The sequence below is a fragment of the Pipistrellus hanaki genome (genome assembly GCF_964339955.1).
Source record: "Pipistrellus hanaki genome assembly, chromosome: 16".
Taxonomy (NCBI): Eukaryota; Metazoa; Chordata; class Mammalia; order Chiroptera; family Vespertilionidae; genus Pipistrellus; species Pipistrellus hanaki.
The window spans coordinates 16,743,999-16,762,928 of NC_140518.1; the positions used below are offsets into that span (position 1 = coordinate 16,743,999).

Genomic DNA, 18,930 nt, shown 5'->3' on the forward strand with positions numbered 1-18,930 from the left:
GATGGGGGTGGGAAGATTTAGATTTTCTTTTTATCTTTTTCATTTTTTATTTTTATTTTATTTTTTAACATTTGCACTCATGGTTTTTGTTTTAAAAAATACAAAAAGCACCCAGGAAAATAGATCTTTTTCACACCCTCCTCCCCGAAGGTAACCCCCATCAACAGTTTGGTATGTGACATTTTTATCTTTCTCCATGCAGGTTCATTAATGTATGTTTACAAAAAATTTTTTGTTTATATTTTAAACAGAATCATTTTGCATGTATTGTTCTGCATCTGGTTTTTATTCACTCAGTAATACATGTAATGTATTTTTTTGTGTTATAAATGGAATTCATTCTTTTTAACTGCTGCATGGTACTTCACAGTATGGATGACCCACGATTCATTTATTGTTTATTTAATAATGGACATTTAGACTGTTAACAGTTTTTTATTATTATTATTACAAATAGTGCTGCCTTTTAACATTCTCAACATACATCTTTGTGTTCTATTTTTAGAAAAAATATATTTTATTGATTTTTTTACAGAGAGGAAGAGAGAGGGATAGAGAGCTAGAAACATCGATGAGAGAGAATCATCGATCAGCTGCCTCTTGCACACCCCCTACCCCGGGGATGTGCCCGCAACCAAGGTACATGCCCCTGACCGGAATCGAACCCGGGACCTTTCAGTCCGCAGGCCGACACTCTATCCACTGAGCCAAACAGGTTTCGGCCATCTTTGTGTTCTTATCAAGTATGTTTGGCAGTATAGAAACAGTGAGTGGAATAGCTGGGTGTAATGGTTAGGCACTTGTTAAAGTAGTGATGGCTACTGCTTCATTGTACATGAAAAGTGATTTGTGCTGATATTTCATACATATGTATTTCTTCATACACTGACTGAAACTCAGCATCATCAGTCTCTTAAAATTTTGCCATTGGTAAAGTATTTCATTTTAAAATTTGCAGATCCCTGCTTACTAATGTGGTTGAATTACTTTTTGTGTGTTTACTCAACTTTGTGGAGAATTGCTTTTTCACATCATTTGCTCATTTTTTCCTATTGAGTTTTGATATTTTTTCTTAATGATTTTAAGAATGCTTTATAAAGTATTATGGCTATTAATCTTTGATTTTACATGTATACTTATATAGTCATGCTTGTTTTTAACTCTGTTATGTTGTACAGAAACTTTTACATTTTTATGTAGTTAAATTTATCAGTCTTTTTTATTTTTATGTTTTATTGATATTTTACAGAGGGGAAGAGAGAGGGATAGAGAGTTAGAAACATAGATGAGAGAGAATCATCGATCAGGGATGTGCCCGCATCCAAGGTACATGCCCTTGTCCGGAATCGAACCCGGGACCCTTCAGTCTGTTGGCCGACACTCTCTCCACTGAGCCAACCAGTTTCGGCAAATTTATCAGTCTTTTTTTTTTTTTTTTCTTTTTTTTTTGGTTCCTCTGGATTTTGTTTCTTACTAAGGAAGAAAGACCATCCTTAGTAAGAAACAAAATAATATATATTTTATAGTTATTTTGCATAATACTTCTATAACTGTTTTCTTATCCTTCTGGAGTATAGTTTTATGTATTGTAGGAGGTGGGGACCTGTTTTAATTAGCAATTTTTTCAATTGCAAGTGAACAAATCAGCTTAAATTAGTTTAAGTGAAAAGGGAATTTAATTGCTTGTGTAATAGGGAAGTCTAGGCCATCATCAGGGATACTGTGTTTCTCCGAAAATAAGACCTAGCCCATGGAAAGATAAGACATCCCCTGAAAATAAGACCTAGGGCAACTTTGGGAGAAAAAATTAATATAAGACACTGTCTTATTTTTGGGGAAACAGGGTAATTGGACCCTCAGGTATCAAAACTCTTTCTGTCTTCCTCTTTCACTCTCATCTTTTGCATCTGTGTATGTTTGTATGTTAACTTCATTTTCTCCTAATACAGACAGGCTTTTCCCAAGTGGCATCAGCAGTTTATATTCATATCTTCCCAAGGTCTGTGACCCCAAGGCAAGGCCACTACTGCTCCAAATCCAAAGCCCTTGAGGAGGGAATTTGAGTGGCCTATATTGGACAAATTGTTCCCACCCCTGTGGCCAGGGCAGGCAAGGTATTATGATTGATGACTCCAGCAAAAGTATATGATTGGAGTGGGAGTGGTTTCCAAGAAAGAGAGATGCTATAAAAATAGAAAACAGTAAATAACCACAATTCTACCCTTTAGTAGCTTAGCAAAAACTTGTGTATTCAAATTAAAAACTGCTTCTGCCTGACATAATGCCAAGATCTTACCCACAACTGAAACTTTTTCCAAAATTCTTTTCCAAATTGTATTTGGTAATTATAATTGTGTCTTGGATATCCTTTTCTGTGTTTGTCTATTATTTTTTACTAGAGGTCTGGTGCACGAATTTGTGCAATGGTGGGGTCCCTCGGCCTGCTCTGTGGCTGTCCCAGCTTGCGAGAGAGTGGTTCTCAGGTGACATATCCCAGAATCAGGCTCCTTCCTCTCTGTTTCACCCCAGAACTGCAGCTGCCAAGTCACCACAGCCCGGCAGCTTTTACGTAGAGCATCTGCTCCCTGGTGGTCATTGCGTGTCATAGCTACGTGTTGGGAGGTTGGCCAGTCGCTTAGACTTTTATATATATACTAGAGGCCCTTCATGCACTGGTGGGGTCCCTCGACCTGGCCTATGGAGATCAGGCCGAAACCGGCTCTTAATATCCCATGAGGGGTCCGGGATTGCGAGAGGGTGCAGGCCGAGGGACCCCACTGGTGCGCAATCAAGCCTGGGTCCCCGTCGGAGGGCTCCAGGGTATGTCCAACCCATCTCGCTCAGTCCTGACTGGCCGGACCCCAGCAGCAAGCTGACCTCCAGTTGGAGCGTCTGCCTCCTGGTGGTCAGTGCACGTCATAACGACTGATCGAAGGGTCGAATGAACAGTAGGACACCTAGCATATTAGGCTTTTATTATTTAGGTTTTTTATTAGGTTTAGATGTGGCTTATCTTGATCTCAAAATCCTTGAGCCATTCTTTGATAAATCTTGCTGCCATTGGTTTTCTGGGAGGGTGGCTGTGAGGAGGCTATGGTAAGATCTCTCTTCTAGAGGCTTTCCTGTTTTAGCAGCCTGGTTCTGGCTGGCCGTTGTCAGAGATGGGTTGCTGAGAATTGCTATAGGTTTGACTAATCATACATTCTAGCTTGACAGGTTTGGCATTTTGTCTGGCAGTGGTACTCCCTTATGAATTGCTTGGGTACCCAGCTAGTACCCAATGGCCATAAATGAGGTTCCTGAAGGTAAACCTCCACTGGCCTCAGGAAAATAGTCTGTCTAAGCTTCTTCCTCCTCACACTTCCTCCTAAACACTGAGCTCCTGAGGCTCGGAGGAAGCAGCTCTGTTCTCTGCCTCCAGGCTGCGTCTTAAGTGATTGACCCCTTTAGGCAAAGGGTATAAGTGTTGCCTTTGGGCAAAGGGTATAAGATAAGGACCTCCACCCACAGCCTGGTTTCCTTTCAATTCTTACCCCTAGGGATGAATTTTCTGCCTCCTTCCTCTTATTTGCAGTACATTTTACTTGTAGGGCTTCTTTTTAAAAGCTCTGTGCCATAACTTTTCTGCTGTTTTTGTAAGTCCAGCCTAGACCAGACACTGTCTAAAAGTCTTTATTGTAGGACTTTATAGATGGTCCTAAGACATAGCCATCATGGTTCAATATCTTGGCATAATCCTTCAGCATGGAGGCTCATGGTTTGGGGCCCAAGGGACACAGTTGGTGGTCCTACCAGCTGCTTTGCTGCCATACAGTGGACATTTCTAGTTTTCCAGCCTGGGGTGGCAAAATGTCCAGTACCCCTACCACATCTTGATTTAGTCAGTGCCATATTTTGGGATCAAAATCTTCAAATACTCTGCTGGATTGTTTAGAATTTATTGATTATATGTGACAGAAATTCACCAGACTTGCTTTAAACAAAAAGGGAATTTTATTGGCACATTCATTTGGGAAGTACATTAGTAATGACAGCACCAGGGGCATTATTGGACCAGTATAACAGGTTATCACTGTTCTTCCCCTCATGTTCTACACTTCCCTACCCTCATGATGGGCTTCTTATCTCTTCCTATTAGATGTTTTATCCATGCTGTGAGGGGAAAGTGGCCAACCTTAAAACCTTTATGCTCATTAATGCCCTTTCTCCATCTTCAGATTTTCAAAATTGGAATAGTATGCTGGACCACATACCAATTCTAGGGCAATCACTGTGGCCAACCATTGATGCTCTCTCTGGCTAAGCTGGATGAATTTGCGCACTCCATACACAGGGCAAGATACTTATTTGCAGTCCTGGCAGAATCATGATTATAGTGGGGGGAAAGCATATCCCCAAAGGAAAGCAGTGGTGTTGAATACATAAGATGAACAATGTTTACTGAATTGTTTTAACTTTCATATTTTTCAAAATAGAAACCTACTTTTCCCAATCCAGTTTTTTTTTTTTTTTAATCTATTATACATAGAATGTTATCTTTATATTATAAAGTATAGTAAGTTTTCTGCTCGGTTTTTCATTTGCTAATGCCACACTGTCTTAATTTTACAAAGCTTTAAATTAAAAATGAAAAATGAGATCTTGTTCAACTCTCTGGCTAATGGAAAATGGAAAGTGATGCAATCATTTTAGATAGTATAGAAATTTTCAGCCTAAGAGATTCGTGGGAAAGCAGAAATTATTCCTGTCTTAAAAATTAAGTCACAATGAAAATGTGAGAGGCCTTTATTCTATTAAGAAAAATTAATGAAGTTAATTTCACATGTATAATTATTTGCATATACAGATAATTATCTGGATTTAATTTTTTTTTTAGAAAATTCACTTGGCGTTTTATATTTATAAGCTTTCATACATTAGGTATTTAAGCAGAATTTCAATAGAGATCATTCTAAAATTAATTATATCCTTTACTTTTTATATAGAAATACATATTTATTGCATAAGGCAACATCTTAATACTGTGCATTTTGAGTTGTTATATTTGTGACTTATAAATTTGTAGCAGCCCTTATTGTTTTCTATGTAGTAGATGAGCTTTGAAACAGATCACCTGGCATGTTTGATTTTTCTGTAAAATAATAAATGACTCACAGTCAAGTTCTGACATACTTTCTTTTAAATAAGCCCTGTAAAAATTAACACATTTGCTTTGGCTCTTCAAGGACTTTTTCTGTTTACCTTTTGGATCTTAATTGTGCACCAGATCTGAGTTTTGGATAAAGTAGTAACATATGTAATTTACTTACTGTTAGCAATTACTTCTGCCTTTTCATTTGTTAACAGGTGATTTCAAATCAGAAAAGTCGAATGGGGAAATAAGCGAGTCTCCCGGAGGTGGACGGGGAGCATCCAGTTCAACCCGAATTATCACGAGATTACGGAATCCAGATAGCAAGCTTAGTCAGCTGAAGAGCCAACAGGTGGCAGCTGCAGCCCATGAAGCCAATAAGTTATTTAAGGAGGGCAAAGAGGTGCGTTCTTAATGTTTAAAACAAACATTTTTGAAATGTAAAAATAATTTCATTTACTGTACCTTAGAAATAGAGGAAGCAAGTTTGTAGACCTTCTTTTGAATTCTATTTTCTTTTTCTTTTTTGAATATATTTTATTGATTTTTTACAGAGAGGAAGGGAGAGAGATAGAGAGCTAGAAACGTCGATGAGAGAGAAACATCGACCAGCTGCCTCTTGTACATCGACCGCAACCAATGTACATGCCCTTGACTGGAATTGAACCTGGGACCTTTCAGTCCGCAGACCGACGCTCTATCCACTGAGCCAAACCGGTTTCGGCATTGAATTCTATTTTCTCCACTTCCAAGAGTGTATTGGCTAACAAGAATTAAAGTATTACATTTGGAAGTATACCGGTAGTTGGGCCCCTGGATTTCAGTCCATGCAAAGAAATGCTGTAAATGTGTGGCATACTTTATTTATTATTAGTTTTATTGTATGTAATTCTAAAGAAATCAAGGCTTCTTTTCACATAGGATAATGAGTAGGCTATTTGTAAATGATATAATGCTTAGCTCCAGCTAGAATCATTTTAGGTGAACCTGCTTCAGAAGAATAGGACTTACTCCTTGATTGTAGAGTACAGTGCATAGAACAGCACAGCTTCCCAGCTCTCATTGTGAACAAAGAGACTGAAGCAGTATTTCTGCCCCTTAGGTAGCCATGGTGACAGAGTAATGACTACAATGATAGCTCCCAGTTGAGGATCATTTGCAGGGTAGATATGCAAGAATATGCATTGTTCGTAATATACAAATTGATTTAAAACACTGACTTTTAAACTTCTTTTTTACTCTGACCCTCAGTAAGACATTTTTCATAGCCTCCCAGTACACTCAAAAGTGTCCTGAAATAGTATTTTGCAGTACTGTGTGGGAAGCATTCTGTTATTTTCTCTTTTATTGTATTATATTTCATTTTATAAAAAGCTGAATAAGGCCCACTATTGATTTCATAATCTACAAAAGGACTGGCATCAACTCTTTGAAAACATTTTAGGTTATCCTCAGGCTCTTCTACTAAAGATGAAATTGATAAAAGGAGCAGAAGAAAAGGTAGTTTTAGGAATATATTTTTTGGGGAATATAATAGTACATGTACTGGGCCCTCCTTCTTCCTTAACCTATGTATTGTAGGCTTGAAGTAATGATTGGTGAATGATTTACACGTAATTTTGTGTATGTATTTGAGATGCAGGAAAATAATTAGGTCTTTAATAGATGTTTTCTTTCTTTTTGGCAGACATATTTTGATAATTTAATTATAAACATAACTAACTTTTAAACTTCAGAAGTTCAGTCATAAGAATGATTAAATTACAAATTATTGAAAGATAATTGATCAATTTGCATATTTGATATAAACAATGGAGTCTTTATTTTCTTTGTCAGGTGCTGGTAGTTAACTCTCAAGGAGAAATTTCGCGTTTGAGCACCAAAAAGGAAGTGGTCATGAAAGGAAATATCAACAATTATTTTAAGTTGGGTCAAGAAGGGAAATACCGTGTCTACCACAATCAGTACTCCACCAATTCATTTGCTTTGAATAAGCACCAGCACAGGGAAGACCATGATAAGAGAAGACATCTTTCACACAAATTCTGTCTGACTCCAGCAGGAGAGTTCAAATGGAATGGTTCTGTCCATGGGTCCAAAGTTCTTACAATATCTACTCTGAGACTGACCATCACCCAACTGGAAAACAATATCCCTTCATCTTTTCTTCATCCCAATTGGGCTTCACACAGGTAAAGGAAACTAAGGTTCATTTATTGCTGTGAATATTGTAACTATTATATAATATGATCATTGCAGGTGTGTACTTAAATGGTCATTACCAATGAATTGAATGAAATCGCTTTAGTCAACTAAATACTGAGGGCATTCGGGATATGAGTGTACTTCTAAGTCACTGAACCAACACGAACATTTGGGAGGTTTCTGGAAAACAGGCTCCTTATCCCTGGAATGAAGTAGAGACCAAAGAACAGAACCCTGTGGACAGTTTAAGAAGTTGGAGGACTAGTTGACCTTTGGGATCCTTTCAATGTCAAAATTTATGATTCTGTGAGAAAGCAAATTCCAGTAACAGTATATTTATACCTGCTTAGCCTAGAAACGTGTGTCCTGTAAGATGGAGGTATCGTAAATTACAACTCTTGTACTTATAGCTTAGGATCAACAAAGTGAAATGTTTGTTTTTTCCTTCTGAAATATAGGGCAAATTGGATCAAGGCAGTTCAGATGTGTAGCAAACCTAGAGAATTTGCGCTGGCTTTAGCTATTTTGGAGTGTGCAGTTAAACCAGTTGTGATGCTACCAATATGGCGGGAATCTTTAGGACACACCAGGTAAGTGAATTCTGAGCCCTGTGAATGGTGTGTTATACTCCTTTTTGGAAGAATAGTCTATTGAGAATGAAAGTAAATGTATTTAAAAGAGCATATTAAAGACTTAATTCTTCTTGGCTTCATTTTCCTCCTGTATATAATAAGATGTAAACATACGTGAACATTAGTTCTAACTTATGATACAGCATTGTAATGAAGATCAAAGTACATCAAGTATATGAAGTAAATATTTTCTACAGTAAAAAGCATCTCATAGAATAGAAAGAATATTTATTCTAGAATGTTTCAGGTACTATACTAGGCATCTAATTTATTTAGAGTTGAAAATGTCTGGCCAATTATGTTAGTTCCTAAGTAGCTCTGTAACTTCTTCAGAATGTTAAAAAAAAAAATGATACATTTAGTGCCTTAACCTACTTTTTCACCCTGTGGATCTTTTATTTATTTATTTTAATTTCAGTTAGTCTTTAAGGAGTTATTTTACATACTTACCTGGCAGGGGAGATACCATGATCGTGAAGGTGGTTTTCCCAGGGCAAGGCTTATCCATTGCACTCACGATGTGCTGACCCCTGCGATTTTCCTATATGTGGGAAACTCGACTGCATAACTTATGGTAGTGGGGGGTACTGCATTTGTGGCGGGGGGGGAGAGAGTTATTACAATAAAACTAATACAAGCTTATGATAAAAATGTAAATTATTATTCCATGTGAAAAGTGAGACTCATTCTACCTACAGGACCCACTCCAAAGGTATAGCACTGCCATTTTAAAAATATGAACATAGCTTTATGTTGCTTTCAAAATCTGTTTTATTTTATAATGAAAAGTAGTTGTTGTTTTTAAGAAAAATTCATTTATACCTACTAAACATTTTTCATTGGCTAAGGGTTGCTCTCAGTTTTCTTTGGTGTTTTCCCCTTATAAATCTTACGGATATTTTCTCTTTTCTTCCTCCTATTTTGGCTAAAACTGCTTCTACCAGTAGAGGCTTCCACAAATGGAACGGGCTTAATTCTTCCTAGGATAACAAAAAATGGGTGAAGCTAAGGTGCTCCAGACTGCACCCCTGGAGAGGAGAGCTAGACGGGTGGCACACCTTTATTTTACGCCGCATGGCTTTCTTTGATCAGGGTAAAACCAGGAGAGAGTCAGAGGCAGTGCTCCATTTCTGTTGTTCCTTCTTGCAGTTAACTCCAGACTGTGCCAAACCATTCTGTCCCAATGTTCTCCTATTCAGTGATTATCCTGAAACTTGTGTTAGTGGAGCAGGCAAGCACCTTTCTGATGGCAGAGAACACTTCTTTGAGAGCTAAAGCTAATCCCGATGTTGCTAAATAAAACTCCCAATACTCAATCATAACTTTTTTAAATGATTAAATCATGCCTTTTATAAATTTGTTCCTGAATATTAAACATTCTAATGAAGATAGATTTCAATTTGTAAAAAAAATATTGAGGTATTTTTTTCTTTTTGTCATTATAACTAGTCTTCTAAATAGATTACTTAGTGACACATGTGGTAACATGAAATAAACTTTTTTAATATGACATGGTGAGATAAAAATAGGACACTGAATTTTTAAAACTATTAGAGACCATGATTCAGGAAAATTAAAAGTTAATAATAAGACTTTCATTTCTGGCAAAACTGTGGTCAGCTGCTTCTAGATGACTTCTAAGAAAATATCTAGGAATTTAAATATTTTATTTAGAAAATGTTTACTTATTGTGATATTCAATAATAAAGCTTTAAGGACAATCTAAACCTAAGAAAATTGTAGCCTTTATTGAAAAATATTACAGAATATCTCAATAGCCCTGGCTGGGTTGGTTCGAGCCTCGTCTTGATGTGCCAAGGTTGCAGAATTGATCCCTGGTCAAGGCACATATGGGAATCAACCAATAAGTAGAACAACAAACCAGTGTTCTCTCTTTCTCTCCCCTTCCATCCTTCACTTTCTCCTTCCTTTCCTCTCTCCCTTCTGTCTCAAAAAATATATATACATAAATAAATAAATATCAATAAATAAAAGGGAAAAAAGAGTACCTAAATAAATGTAAATATATTTCATGTTCATGTATAGGAAGACTCAGTATCTTGAAAATGACAGTTTACCTTGTGTTAATATATAAATTAATTTCAATAACATTGATAATTATTGTTGAGCTTTCTGTAGGATTTGACATGGTTAGAAAATGTATATGGAAAGGGGCAGTAATAGAAAAGGTATGCACGATAAGGTAGGACTTGCCCTACCAGGTAACAGACTTATTTGGTAGCTATAATACTGTGTTATATGTGCAAAGTTAAACAAGTAGAGCAGTGGTACAGAATAAACAATCTATAAGGAGTCTAGCCCCTATATAGAAATATAATTTATGATAGAAATAGCATTAGAAAGAATGAACTATTCAATAAAAGGTGAGGAAATTAGTTTGATTCTCGGTCAGGGCACATACCCAGTTTTGTGGGAGGCAGCTGATGGATGTTTCCCTCTTCCTCTCTCTCTTCTTCTCCCTCTTTCTCTCCCTCTCCTTTTTTTTCTTTCTCTAAAATAAAAATTAAAAAAAGATTAAAATTAAAACACCAAAAACTAGGAATAGATCCAGGGACATAGAAGCATCCACAGAGAAAAGGGCTCCTGCTTTTGGGTAGAAGGAGGCTGGGGGGGGAGCCCTCGGACCTCAGTCATTGGACTGAGTAGGCATGGGCCACACACCTCTGAGGCAGGAGGAGGATTTCTGGTTCAGGCTAAACGCTGTCACAGGGCATGGACAGGACCAGATGGCTTCCTTTAGATAGAGCGCCGGCCTGCGGACTGAAGGGTCCCAGGTTCGATTCCGGTCAAGGGCATGTACCTTGGTTGCCGGCACATTCCCAGTAGGGGGTGTGGAGAAGCTAGCTGATCAATGTTTGCCTCTCATCGATGTTTTTAACTCTCTATTCCCTCTCCCTTCCTCTCTGTAAAAAATCAATAAAATATATTAAAAATGAAAAGAAAAAAAAAAAGTATTAGCCAAGGTAGTTTGTCAAGGCAGTTTACCGTTATACTGGTAGGTACAATTATTATGCAGTTGATCTAAGTATATACTTAGAAGAACTAGCAGAAACAATATGAAAATGAAGTAAGATGGCAGCCATATAGGACAATATGTTTTATGTATATAAACAGTAACCATATGGAAAATACAGTAGAAGTGCTGAGTTACAAATAACAAATTGAATGAGCACATTTAGGTTTGCTCTCTGCTGAGCTCCACCAAAACTATGTCAGAGGGATTTTTTTTAAAAAGCATAAACCCGCAGGGACAAGGGGAACAAGAGAAAATGCAGCACCAATAAAACTGGAAGCAGTAGTGCAGCTGTACAAATGGTAAGTACCCAAGAAGGGAGAGAACTGTAAGTTGTTACAGTTTACACCACAGAATCCTCAGAAGGCCCAGAAATGGGAAATTAGAGCAGTGCTCCTCCGATCCCATCTGCAGTCCCTGTTCACACGCAGCCTGCCAGACCCTCTGAGTGTGATGGGCCCAGTGCCTTCTAGGTCTTGCTCATGAACTTGCCCTTGGATTTTACCAGGAGCGGCTCTTGTAAACTATGACCCAGAGAAAGGTTATTTTTTTTCTCAGTAACCCTCTTTTAATAGTGACAATATTGCTCTTTCACTCATGTAGCAGGTTTTATTCTGGTACTGAGTTTTCAAAAACCAAACTTGATACTATTTGGGATATATACATGGGTGGTAAATCCAGGAAAAAGACCTATGATAATGACTACCTGAGGTGGATACGCTAGCTTCAGGTGTATTGGTTATTGATCAAGTTCTGTTTCTTAACCTGATTACATTTTACATATTTTAAAAAATCATAATGAAAGTAAAGATCTGAACAACAAAAAAGAAACCTGAACTAGGAATAAATTTAACAAATCTTCAGGATCATGCAAAGAAATCATTGAAAGTTTACTAAAGATATAAAAGGATACTTTGCGTAAATAAAAAGATATATGCCTAGATGTGTATATTTTCTAAAGATGCTATGGAGTAAATTAATTTATATAAAAATTAATATTTATTTGCATTGTTATTAAATAGGATTTTTTTCTCCATGTGCAGGGAAGTTCAACCAAAATGATAATAATATCTCATCTGGAAAAATTAATGTGCAGGAAAAGGAAAGTAGGTATTATAAAAATAGGGATTGGTATTATTATGAACATATTTTGAAGCTTCAGTAATCAAAAATAATTTGTGCTGCTGAGGAAGCAGTGCAGTGGACTCGAACAGAGAATCCAGAAATAGACTTAAGCACACGTGGGAATCTGGCTGTGATAACATCGAATGCCAGAGAAGGAAGGAGGGCAGGGCATATTTGCACAAAATATCAGCTCACTCTCTGCCTCAGCAAACATGTTCCGATAAATGAAGATTAAAAAAAAACAAAAACACTCTGAATAACAATAAAAACAAAACTTCAGTAAGAAACCATGAATTAATTTATGTTTTTGTTGTGATACTTTCTTTTTAAACAGATATAAAACCCAGATGCCATAGAGGAAAAGAGTGGATATGTGTATTTAAATTCTGAGTGGAAAATAATAATGTAATCAAACTCAAAAGACAGATGACAAACTGAGGAAAAATATTTGCACTACAAATGGAAAATTTTCTTAATTGACAAAGACATTTTTATAAATGAAAAGGACTAATAGTCCAGTGCAGACAAGACAAAGGATTTGAACAGGCATTATGCAGAAAATAAATACGAAAGGCCAGTAGAAATGTAAAAAAAAAAAAAAAAAAAAAAAAAAGGTTACTTCTCTTATAATTAAAGAAATGTAAATGAAAACAATGGGATAGTATTTCTTATCTCTCAATTGGGCTAATAATTTAGAAGTTTGGTACTAACTTGAGTGAAGGTGTGGGAAGCAGGATGGCTTTATAATTGATGGCAGTGTAAAGTGTACAGTTCTGAAGAGCAGTTTGGCACTGCCAGCATTTTAAGTGCATGAACCTTGGGATTTAGTTATCCCAGCGTTGGGGGACAGAAGGGGCTACTCCTCAAGTTAACCAAGACAGCTAGAAAACTGCTTTGTTCAGTCCATACTCCTGGTCCGGCTCTCAGTTGAACGGGGCATGTGGAAGGAACATCTACCACCAGTGCACCCAGTAATGTGGAGGAGCAGTGGAGTTTGTGCAGTCCGGCCTGATGGTGCTTCCTTCCTGTAGCCAAGCTTTCTGCCCAGCCAAGAGGAATTGAACTCCTTCGGAGTTCCTTTGTTGCTGCTTTTTCTCCTAAGGATTGTTTTGGCGGCAGTGAGAATAGGATTTCCTCTGGCTTAGCTCACATCACAGATGAGCTCCAATACCACCTCACGGGCCTGGCTTCCCCGCCAAAGTTAAGCCTTTGATGAAGATGACTCTGTTTCCTGTGAACACTAGAGTACAGGCCGAGTGTCCGGCTCAACCATGAGTCCCTAGAGTGTGATGCCCTGCTGGACCTGACCTTGCAGAGGCGTTTCAAACCGAGTCCACAGGAACTGTTGAGAGATACTACACCGTCATACGTCACTCCTTCCTTCCTCTGGAGGGCTGAGGCTGTCGGGGTTACCCACTGTGCTCTCTGCCTTACAGAGGTTGTCCCACTCCCTGCTTCCAAGAGTGGCTGATAGCAAACCGATGGTATTTGACTCAGAGAGTTAGTCCCGTTGAGAATTCATTCCCTTTCCTCTGCTTCCATCAGCTGTGAGAGAAGGGAAGGATTAGCATGACTTCTGTCAGCCTCAGGGAGGCTAGATTATGGGGTCCCAAAGATAGGAAAGGAGTTTGGGGTTTAGGAATGGACATAAAAATAATTAAATCCTCTTTCACAGCTTATTAGCACCTTCCTCCCCTCATGCTGACAGAAGATTTCTGTTCTTTCCACATGGCTGTGCATGGGAAATAGGCCACAGCTGGATAGAAGTTGATGCAAACAATTCTACCACTGGAGATCTCAGAAAGACAGGAGCTTCTCTCTTTAGGTCTTGGTTATTGTTCCTATTTGTAGAAAATGGTTCCATTCATGAACATACAGTCTAAAACAGCGGTCGCCAACCTTTCGGATCTCTGTGGACCACCGGTTGGCGACTGCTGGTCCTTAATGTAGATTTCCACCACAGGCTTACCCATCCCCTTACTGCTGAGTGCAGTGACACCTGTTTTCCGGCCTGAAAAAAAGTGTGGCTTGTGTACTATACTTAATGATGCCTAATGTGTGCCCTTCCCTTTGCCCAGAAGAAGGAGACATTTCTCTGTGGATGTAGAAAGCCTGAATTCTATGTTAGTGGACCATGTGAAGGCTTTAAAATCCCCAGCGCTAGATACAATCAGAAACATTGGTTGAAAAATAACAAGTTTTTGGATTTGTTGGTCTTATTTGGGGAGAAAGAAACAAAGTATTCCTTTTAGTCAGGAACTGGATTAATAAATTCTAGTATATCCATGCAGTGGTATATTCTTCTGGTACGGAAAAATCGCCTAGTGCAATTACTTATTGATTAAAAATCAGGTAGTTATGTTTGTAATATAATATCTCTTTTGTGTAACTGTTGGTATTTGCATGAAAAATTTTGGGAATCAGTTATTAATGAGTGTTTCCTAACGTGGACAGAGCATGCCTTGTTTTTGCCTCTGTACTATTTGATTTTTCCCCATTATGGAATTGTACATCTGCTTATTTTTCTGTGTTGGGGTTGTCTGGGTTGTGGATTACATCTAACTATTCTTTGTTTTTGTCTTTCTAATTTTCAGCACTTTCTTTTTATATTGTATTTCAAAGTTATATGTAATCCAATCTTTGTATTCTTATATTCTTAGGTTACACAGGATGACATCAATTGAAAGAGAAGAAAAAGAGAAAGTAAAAAAAAAGGAGAAGAAACAAGAAGAGGAAGAAACGATGCAACAAGCTACATGGGTGAAATATACATTTCCAGTTAAACATCAGGTAATTTTTCTTAACAATTTTTAAAACAGTGTTCGCCATTCCTGAGACTTTTCTTCCGCAACTTTGAGTACTTGATAGCTTGTTTTACTTTTGATAGTTTTTTCATAAAGTTGGAATGAAGCAATCTTTCTGGCAATTTTACAAGGATAGGTCTATCTTAGTAGAATATAGGTGAGTTATTAGACCAATTTGTTGAAATTGTCATAAAATTGTAAAATTGTGTTACATTTAAAATATATATATATTTTATTGATTTTTTTACAGAGAGGAAGGGAGAGGGTTAGAGAGTTAGAAACATCGATCAGCTGCATCCTGCACACCCTCTACTGGGGATGTGCCTGAAAACAAGGTACATGCCCTTGACTGGAACTGAACCTGGGACCCTTCAGTCTGCAGGCCAGACACTATCCACTGAGCCAAACCAGTCAGGGCTGTGTTACATTTTTTATATCAGAAAGGAAAATGAAGGGTTTGTTTTTTTTCCCATAAATCTTTGATTCTTGCTGAAAATAAAATTGATTGATAAATTTAATTGATTTGTCTGCCTATTGATTTCGTTTGGTAAAAATGTATAGAGCCACACATGTACTTTATAAGAATTCTCTTGTTTAACCAGAATGTTTTTATTTACGACAGGTTTGGAAACAAAAAGGAGAGGAATACAGAGTAACAGGATATGGTGGTTGGAGCTGGATTAGTAAAACTCACGTCTATAGATTTGTTCCTAAATTGCCAGGCAATACTAATGTGAATTACAGAAAGTCATTTGAAGGAAGTAAGTAATTCAAGTATTTTTCCTGCATAATTGTTTCTGATTTGTATTATTTCTTATAGATTTATAGTACTTTCTTTAGAGGCCCGGTGCACAAAATTCATACACTTGGGAGGGGGTCCCCTCAGCCCGGCCTGCGCCTTTCGCAGTCTTGGACCCTTCACCCCTACTGCCCACCTTTCTCACTGTTCCTTACCACTCGGTAAATTATATAAATTATATTTAATATAAATTATACTGTTTATAATTTATATTTATGTCTATATAAATTATACTGTTTATAATCTCAGAACTGATGGTCCCTATAATGGCTAATCTAATCTGATCATGTGATAGAGGCACAGATGTATTGATAAGCAGAGATAAGTGTAGTCTAGCACCAGAAGACTAGGTTTGCCTTGTTTGGCTGCTTTGTGTTTCTTACCTCTAATGTTACTTTATTCTAACTCAGATTGTGTGCATTTGCTTTGCAAATTAGTTTATCAACTTCAGTATTGGTTGTATATTAATATTGTTCACATCAAGAAAACTTGACGGGGGGAAACTCCAAGTATTTTATAGTTATTTGTTTTAAATATCAGGATTATCATTGTCATATAAAACTCTTTTGAGCAACTTGAGACCATTGAAATATGTTTCCCAGCAATTTTGCAATAACGGAAGAAACATTAAAAATGAAGGGTACCAGTTTAGTTGTGTGTTTTTTATTACTATTATTATTATTATTATTATTATTATTATTATTATTATTATTCTTTTGTTACCTGTGGGGTCCAATACATCCTGTCATCCTTTTGTATGATATTTTCTTCTTTTACCACTGTGCTGCTATTTTGACAGGTACTGACTGTTTTTTGCATTCTTTTTCCTATTCTTGTTCAAACCTTTCTGGAAGGATTCATTTATTTAAATAAAAAATAGGTACATCTTGCCACATCCTTGAGATATTTCAGTTCAAGTGAAGAAGAAAAGAAAAGGTAGAAAATGCCTTTAAGATCCAAGAATATTCACCCAGACAATAGTTTTGTTTTGTGGGTTTCTTTTTATTTCTTATGGAAAATTTGAAACTATACAAAGAAAAGAGAAGAGAATAATGAATTCCCTTATAACCATCCTTCAACTTCAATAGATATGGAAACCCATATTCATTCAATTTCCACTAAATTATCAAATTCTATCACTGTTCTGTTGTCACTGCCCACTTTTTTTCCTGCAAATTCCAAAAATTAAGTTACTCACTAAATTTGTTCAGTATGTATCTCTAACTAAAATGGATTTTTCTCATGGTCACATGCCATCACATTCAGCAAATTGACAATGGTTAACGTATTTATTAATCGTCTGGTTCTTGGCTCATACTGCCATTCCCCAGTTGTCTGAAAGATGCTTTCTACTCTTGGCAGTAAATCGGGTCCGAGAAAGGCCACACATTGCATTTGGATATTTCTCTTTGATTCTGTAATATAGATGAAATATTCTTCCCTTGGGAGTCAGTGAGTCCATTGAAATTAATTACAAAAGTTTGTATATGTACTTTTTTCTTTTTCTATTTTTGCTAGGGGATCAGAAAATTTATCCAATTCTAATATGGTTCTATAACACACTGTCTGTAAAAACCACCATGCAAACGTTCTGGAGTCAATGGATAGGCAGAAATAGTCTCATATGTTAAGGCTCCTAAAGCACATATAAAATGAAGTCATTCCTTTCATGCTTTAGGTCATTGGAATATATAAGAATATATAGGATCTTCAACTTAAAAAAACAAACACACTTTATTGAAGAATATTAAACATACAGAAAATGACTCAGATATACATCAGTTGGTTTTCATGGACTGCACATACTCTGAGACACTGACCATGACTCTCCTACTATTTTCCCTAAATGCCTCCTGGGAGTATCTAACAATTTAGTTAATTTGGTCAGTTTTTGTTTTTTTCCCCCCATTTTAAAATCTCCACCTCCCCCCCCAAATTTTTACATCATTTTAAAATTATATTTGACATACATTATTATATAATTTTAGGTATACACTTCAGTGATTAGACTTTACATAACTCACTAAGTAATTATCCCAATAGACCTTGCACACATCTGACACCATACATAGCTGTTACAATAGTATTGACTGTATTCCCTATGCTGTACTTTACATCCCCATAACTATTCTGTAACAACCAGTTTGTACTTCTTACTCCCTTCGTCTTTTTCACCCATTCTACCAACACCCTTCCCATCGGGCAACAATCAGAATGTTCTCTGTCTCTGAGTCTGTTTCTGTTCTTGTTTGCTTAGTTTAATTTTTAGGTTCAAGTTATTGATAGATTTGTATTTATTGCCATTTTATTGTGCATATTTTTTATCTTTTTTCCCCTTACAGAAAACCCTTTGACATTTCTGATTTGGTGGTGATGAGCTCCTTTAGCTTTTTTTCTTGTATGGATCAAACTTTTTTTTTGAATTAAAAATAATGAAATATATTGCTGGGAAAGTACTTGATAAGTTCCACTAAACTAGATATATTAAATTGCTAATATTTGAAATATTGGTAGTTAACATATACTTGGTTCTTTTCAGCCAAAACTAATATGGATGAAAATATGGATGAATCAGATAGAAGAAAAAGCCCACGAAGTCCAAAAAAAATAAAACCAGAGCCTGATCCTGAGAAAGATGAGGTAAAAGACTCAGTTGCAGCAAGAGGAGCAGACCAAAGTGAAATGGACATTTCAAAGATTACTGAGAAGGACGGAGGTAAGGAGAGTCCGATGTGAAGGTCAGCCTGGGGTGATAAAAATACACTATCTAATTCATACAGGCCCTGGTTGCCCCCAGCAGAGGCCCACCCCCCACCCCGCCGTAATGGTCGCCCCACGCAGCCTGTTTGGTTGTCCATTTGGTTGCAGTGGTTGCTTAGGCTTTTATATACATAGATAATTAAAACATTCCTATACCTTGTAATTCACCCATTTAAAGTATACAGTTTAAAAAATAAAGTATACAGCGGAAACCGGTTTGGCTCAATGGATAGAGCGTTGGCGTGCGGACCAAAAGGTCCTGGGTTCAATTCCGGTCAAGGGCATGTACCTTGGTTGCGGGCACATCCCCAGTAGGGGGTGTGCAAGAGGCAGCTGATTAATGATTCTCATCGATGTTTCTAACTCTCTGTCCCTCTCTCTTCCTCTCTGTAAAAAATCAATAAAATATATTTTTTAAAAAATAATAAAGTATACAGTTT

The 18,930-nt window shown here is 37.0% G+C and overlaps 1 protein-coding gene across 19 annotated transcripts in view; it reads left to right on the forward strand.

Moving 5' to 3' along the window:
- BPTF (bromodomain PHD finger transcription factor) overlaps nucleotides 1–18,930 on the forward strand; it is a 99,423-nt gene that overhangs the window by 36,312 nt on the left and 44,181 nt on the right. For all 19 annotated transcript variants that reach the window (XM_084864131.1, XM_084864126.1, XM_084864116.1 and 16 more), the window contains 6 exons: nucleotides 5,347–5,534; nucleotides 6,968–7,323; nucleotides 7,795–7,926; nucleotides 14,788–14,917; nucleotides 15,554–15,692; nucleotides 18,270–18,446. In XM_084864131.1, coding sequence (XP_084720257.1) covers nucleotides 5,347–5,534; nucleotides 6,968–7,323; nucleotides 7,795–7,926; nucleotides 14,788–14,917; nucleotides 15,554–15,692; nucleotides 18,270–18,446 — 1,122 coding nt within the window. The remainder of the gene's footprint in view (nucleotides 1–5,346; nucleotides 5,535–6,967; nucleotides 7,324–7,794; nucleotides 7,927–14,787; nucleotides 14,918–15,553; nucleotides 15,693–18,269; nucleotides 18,447–18,930) is intronic.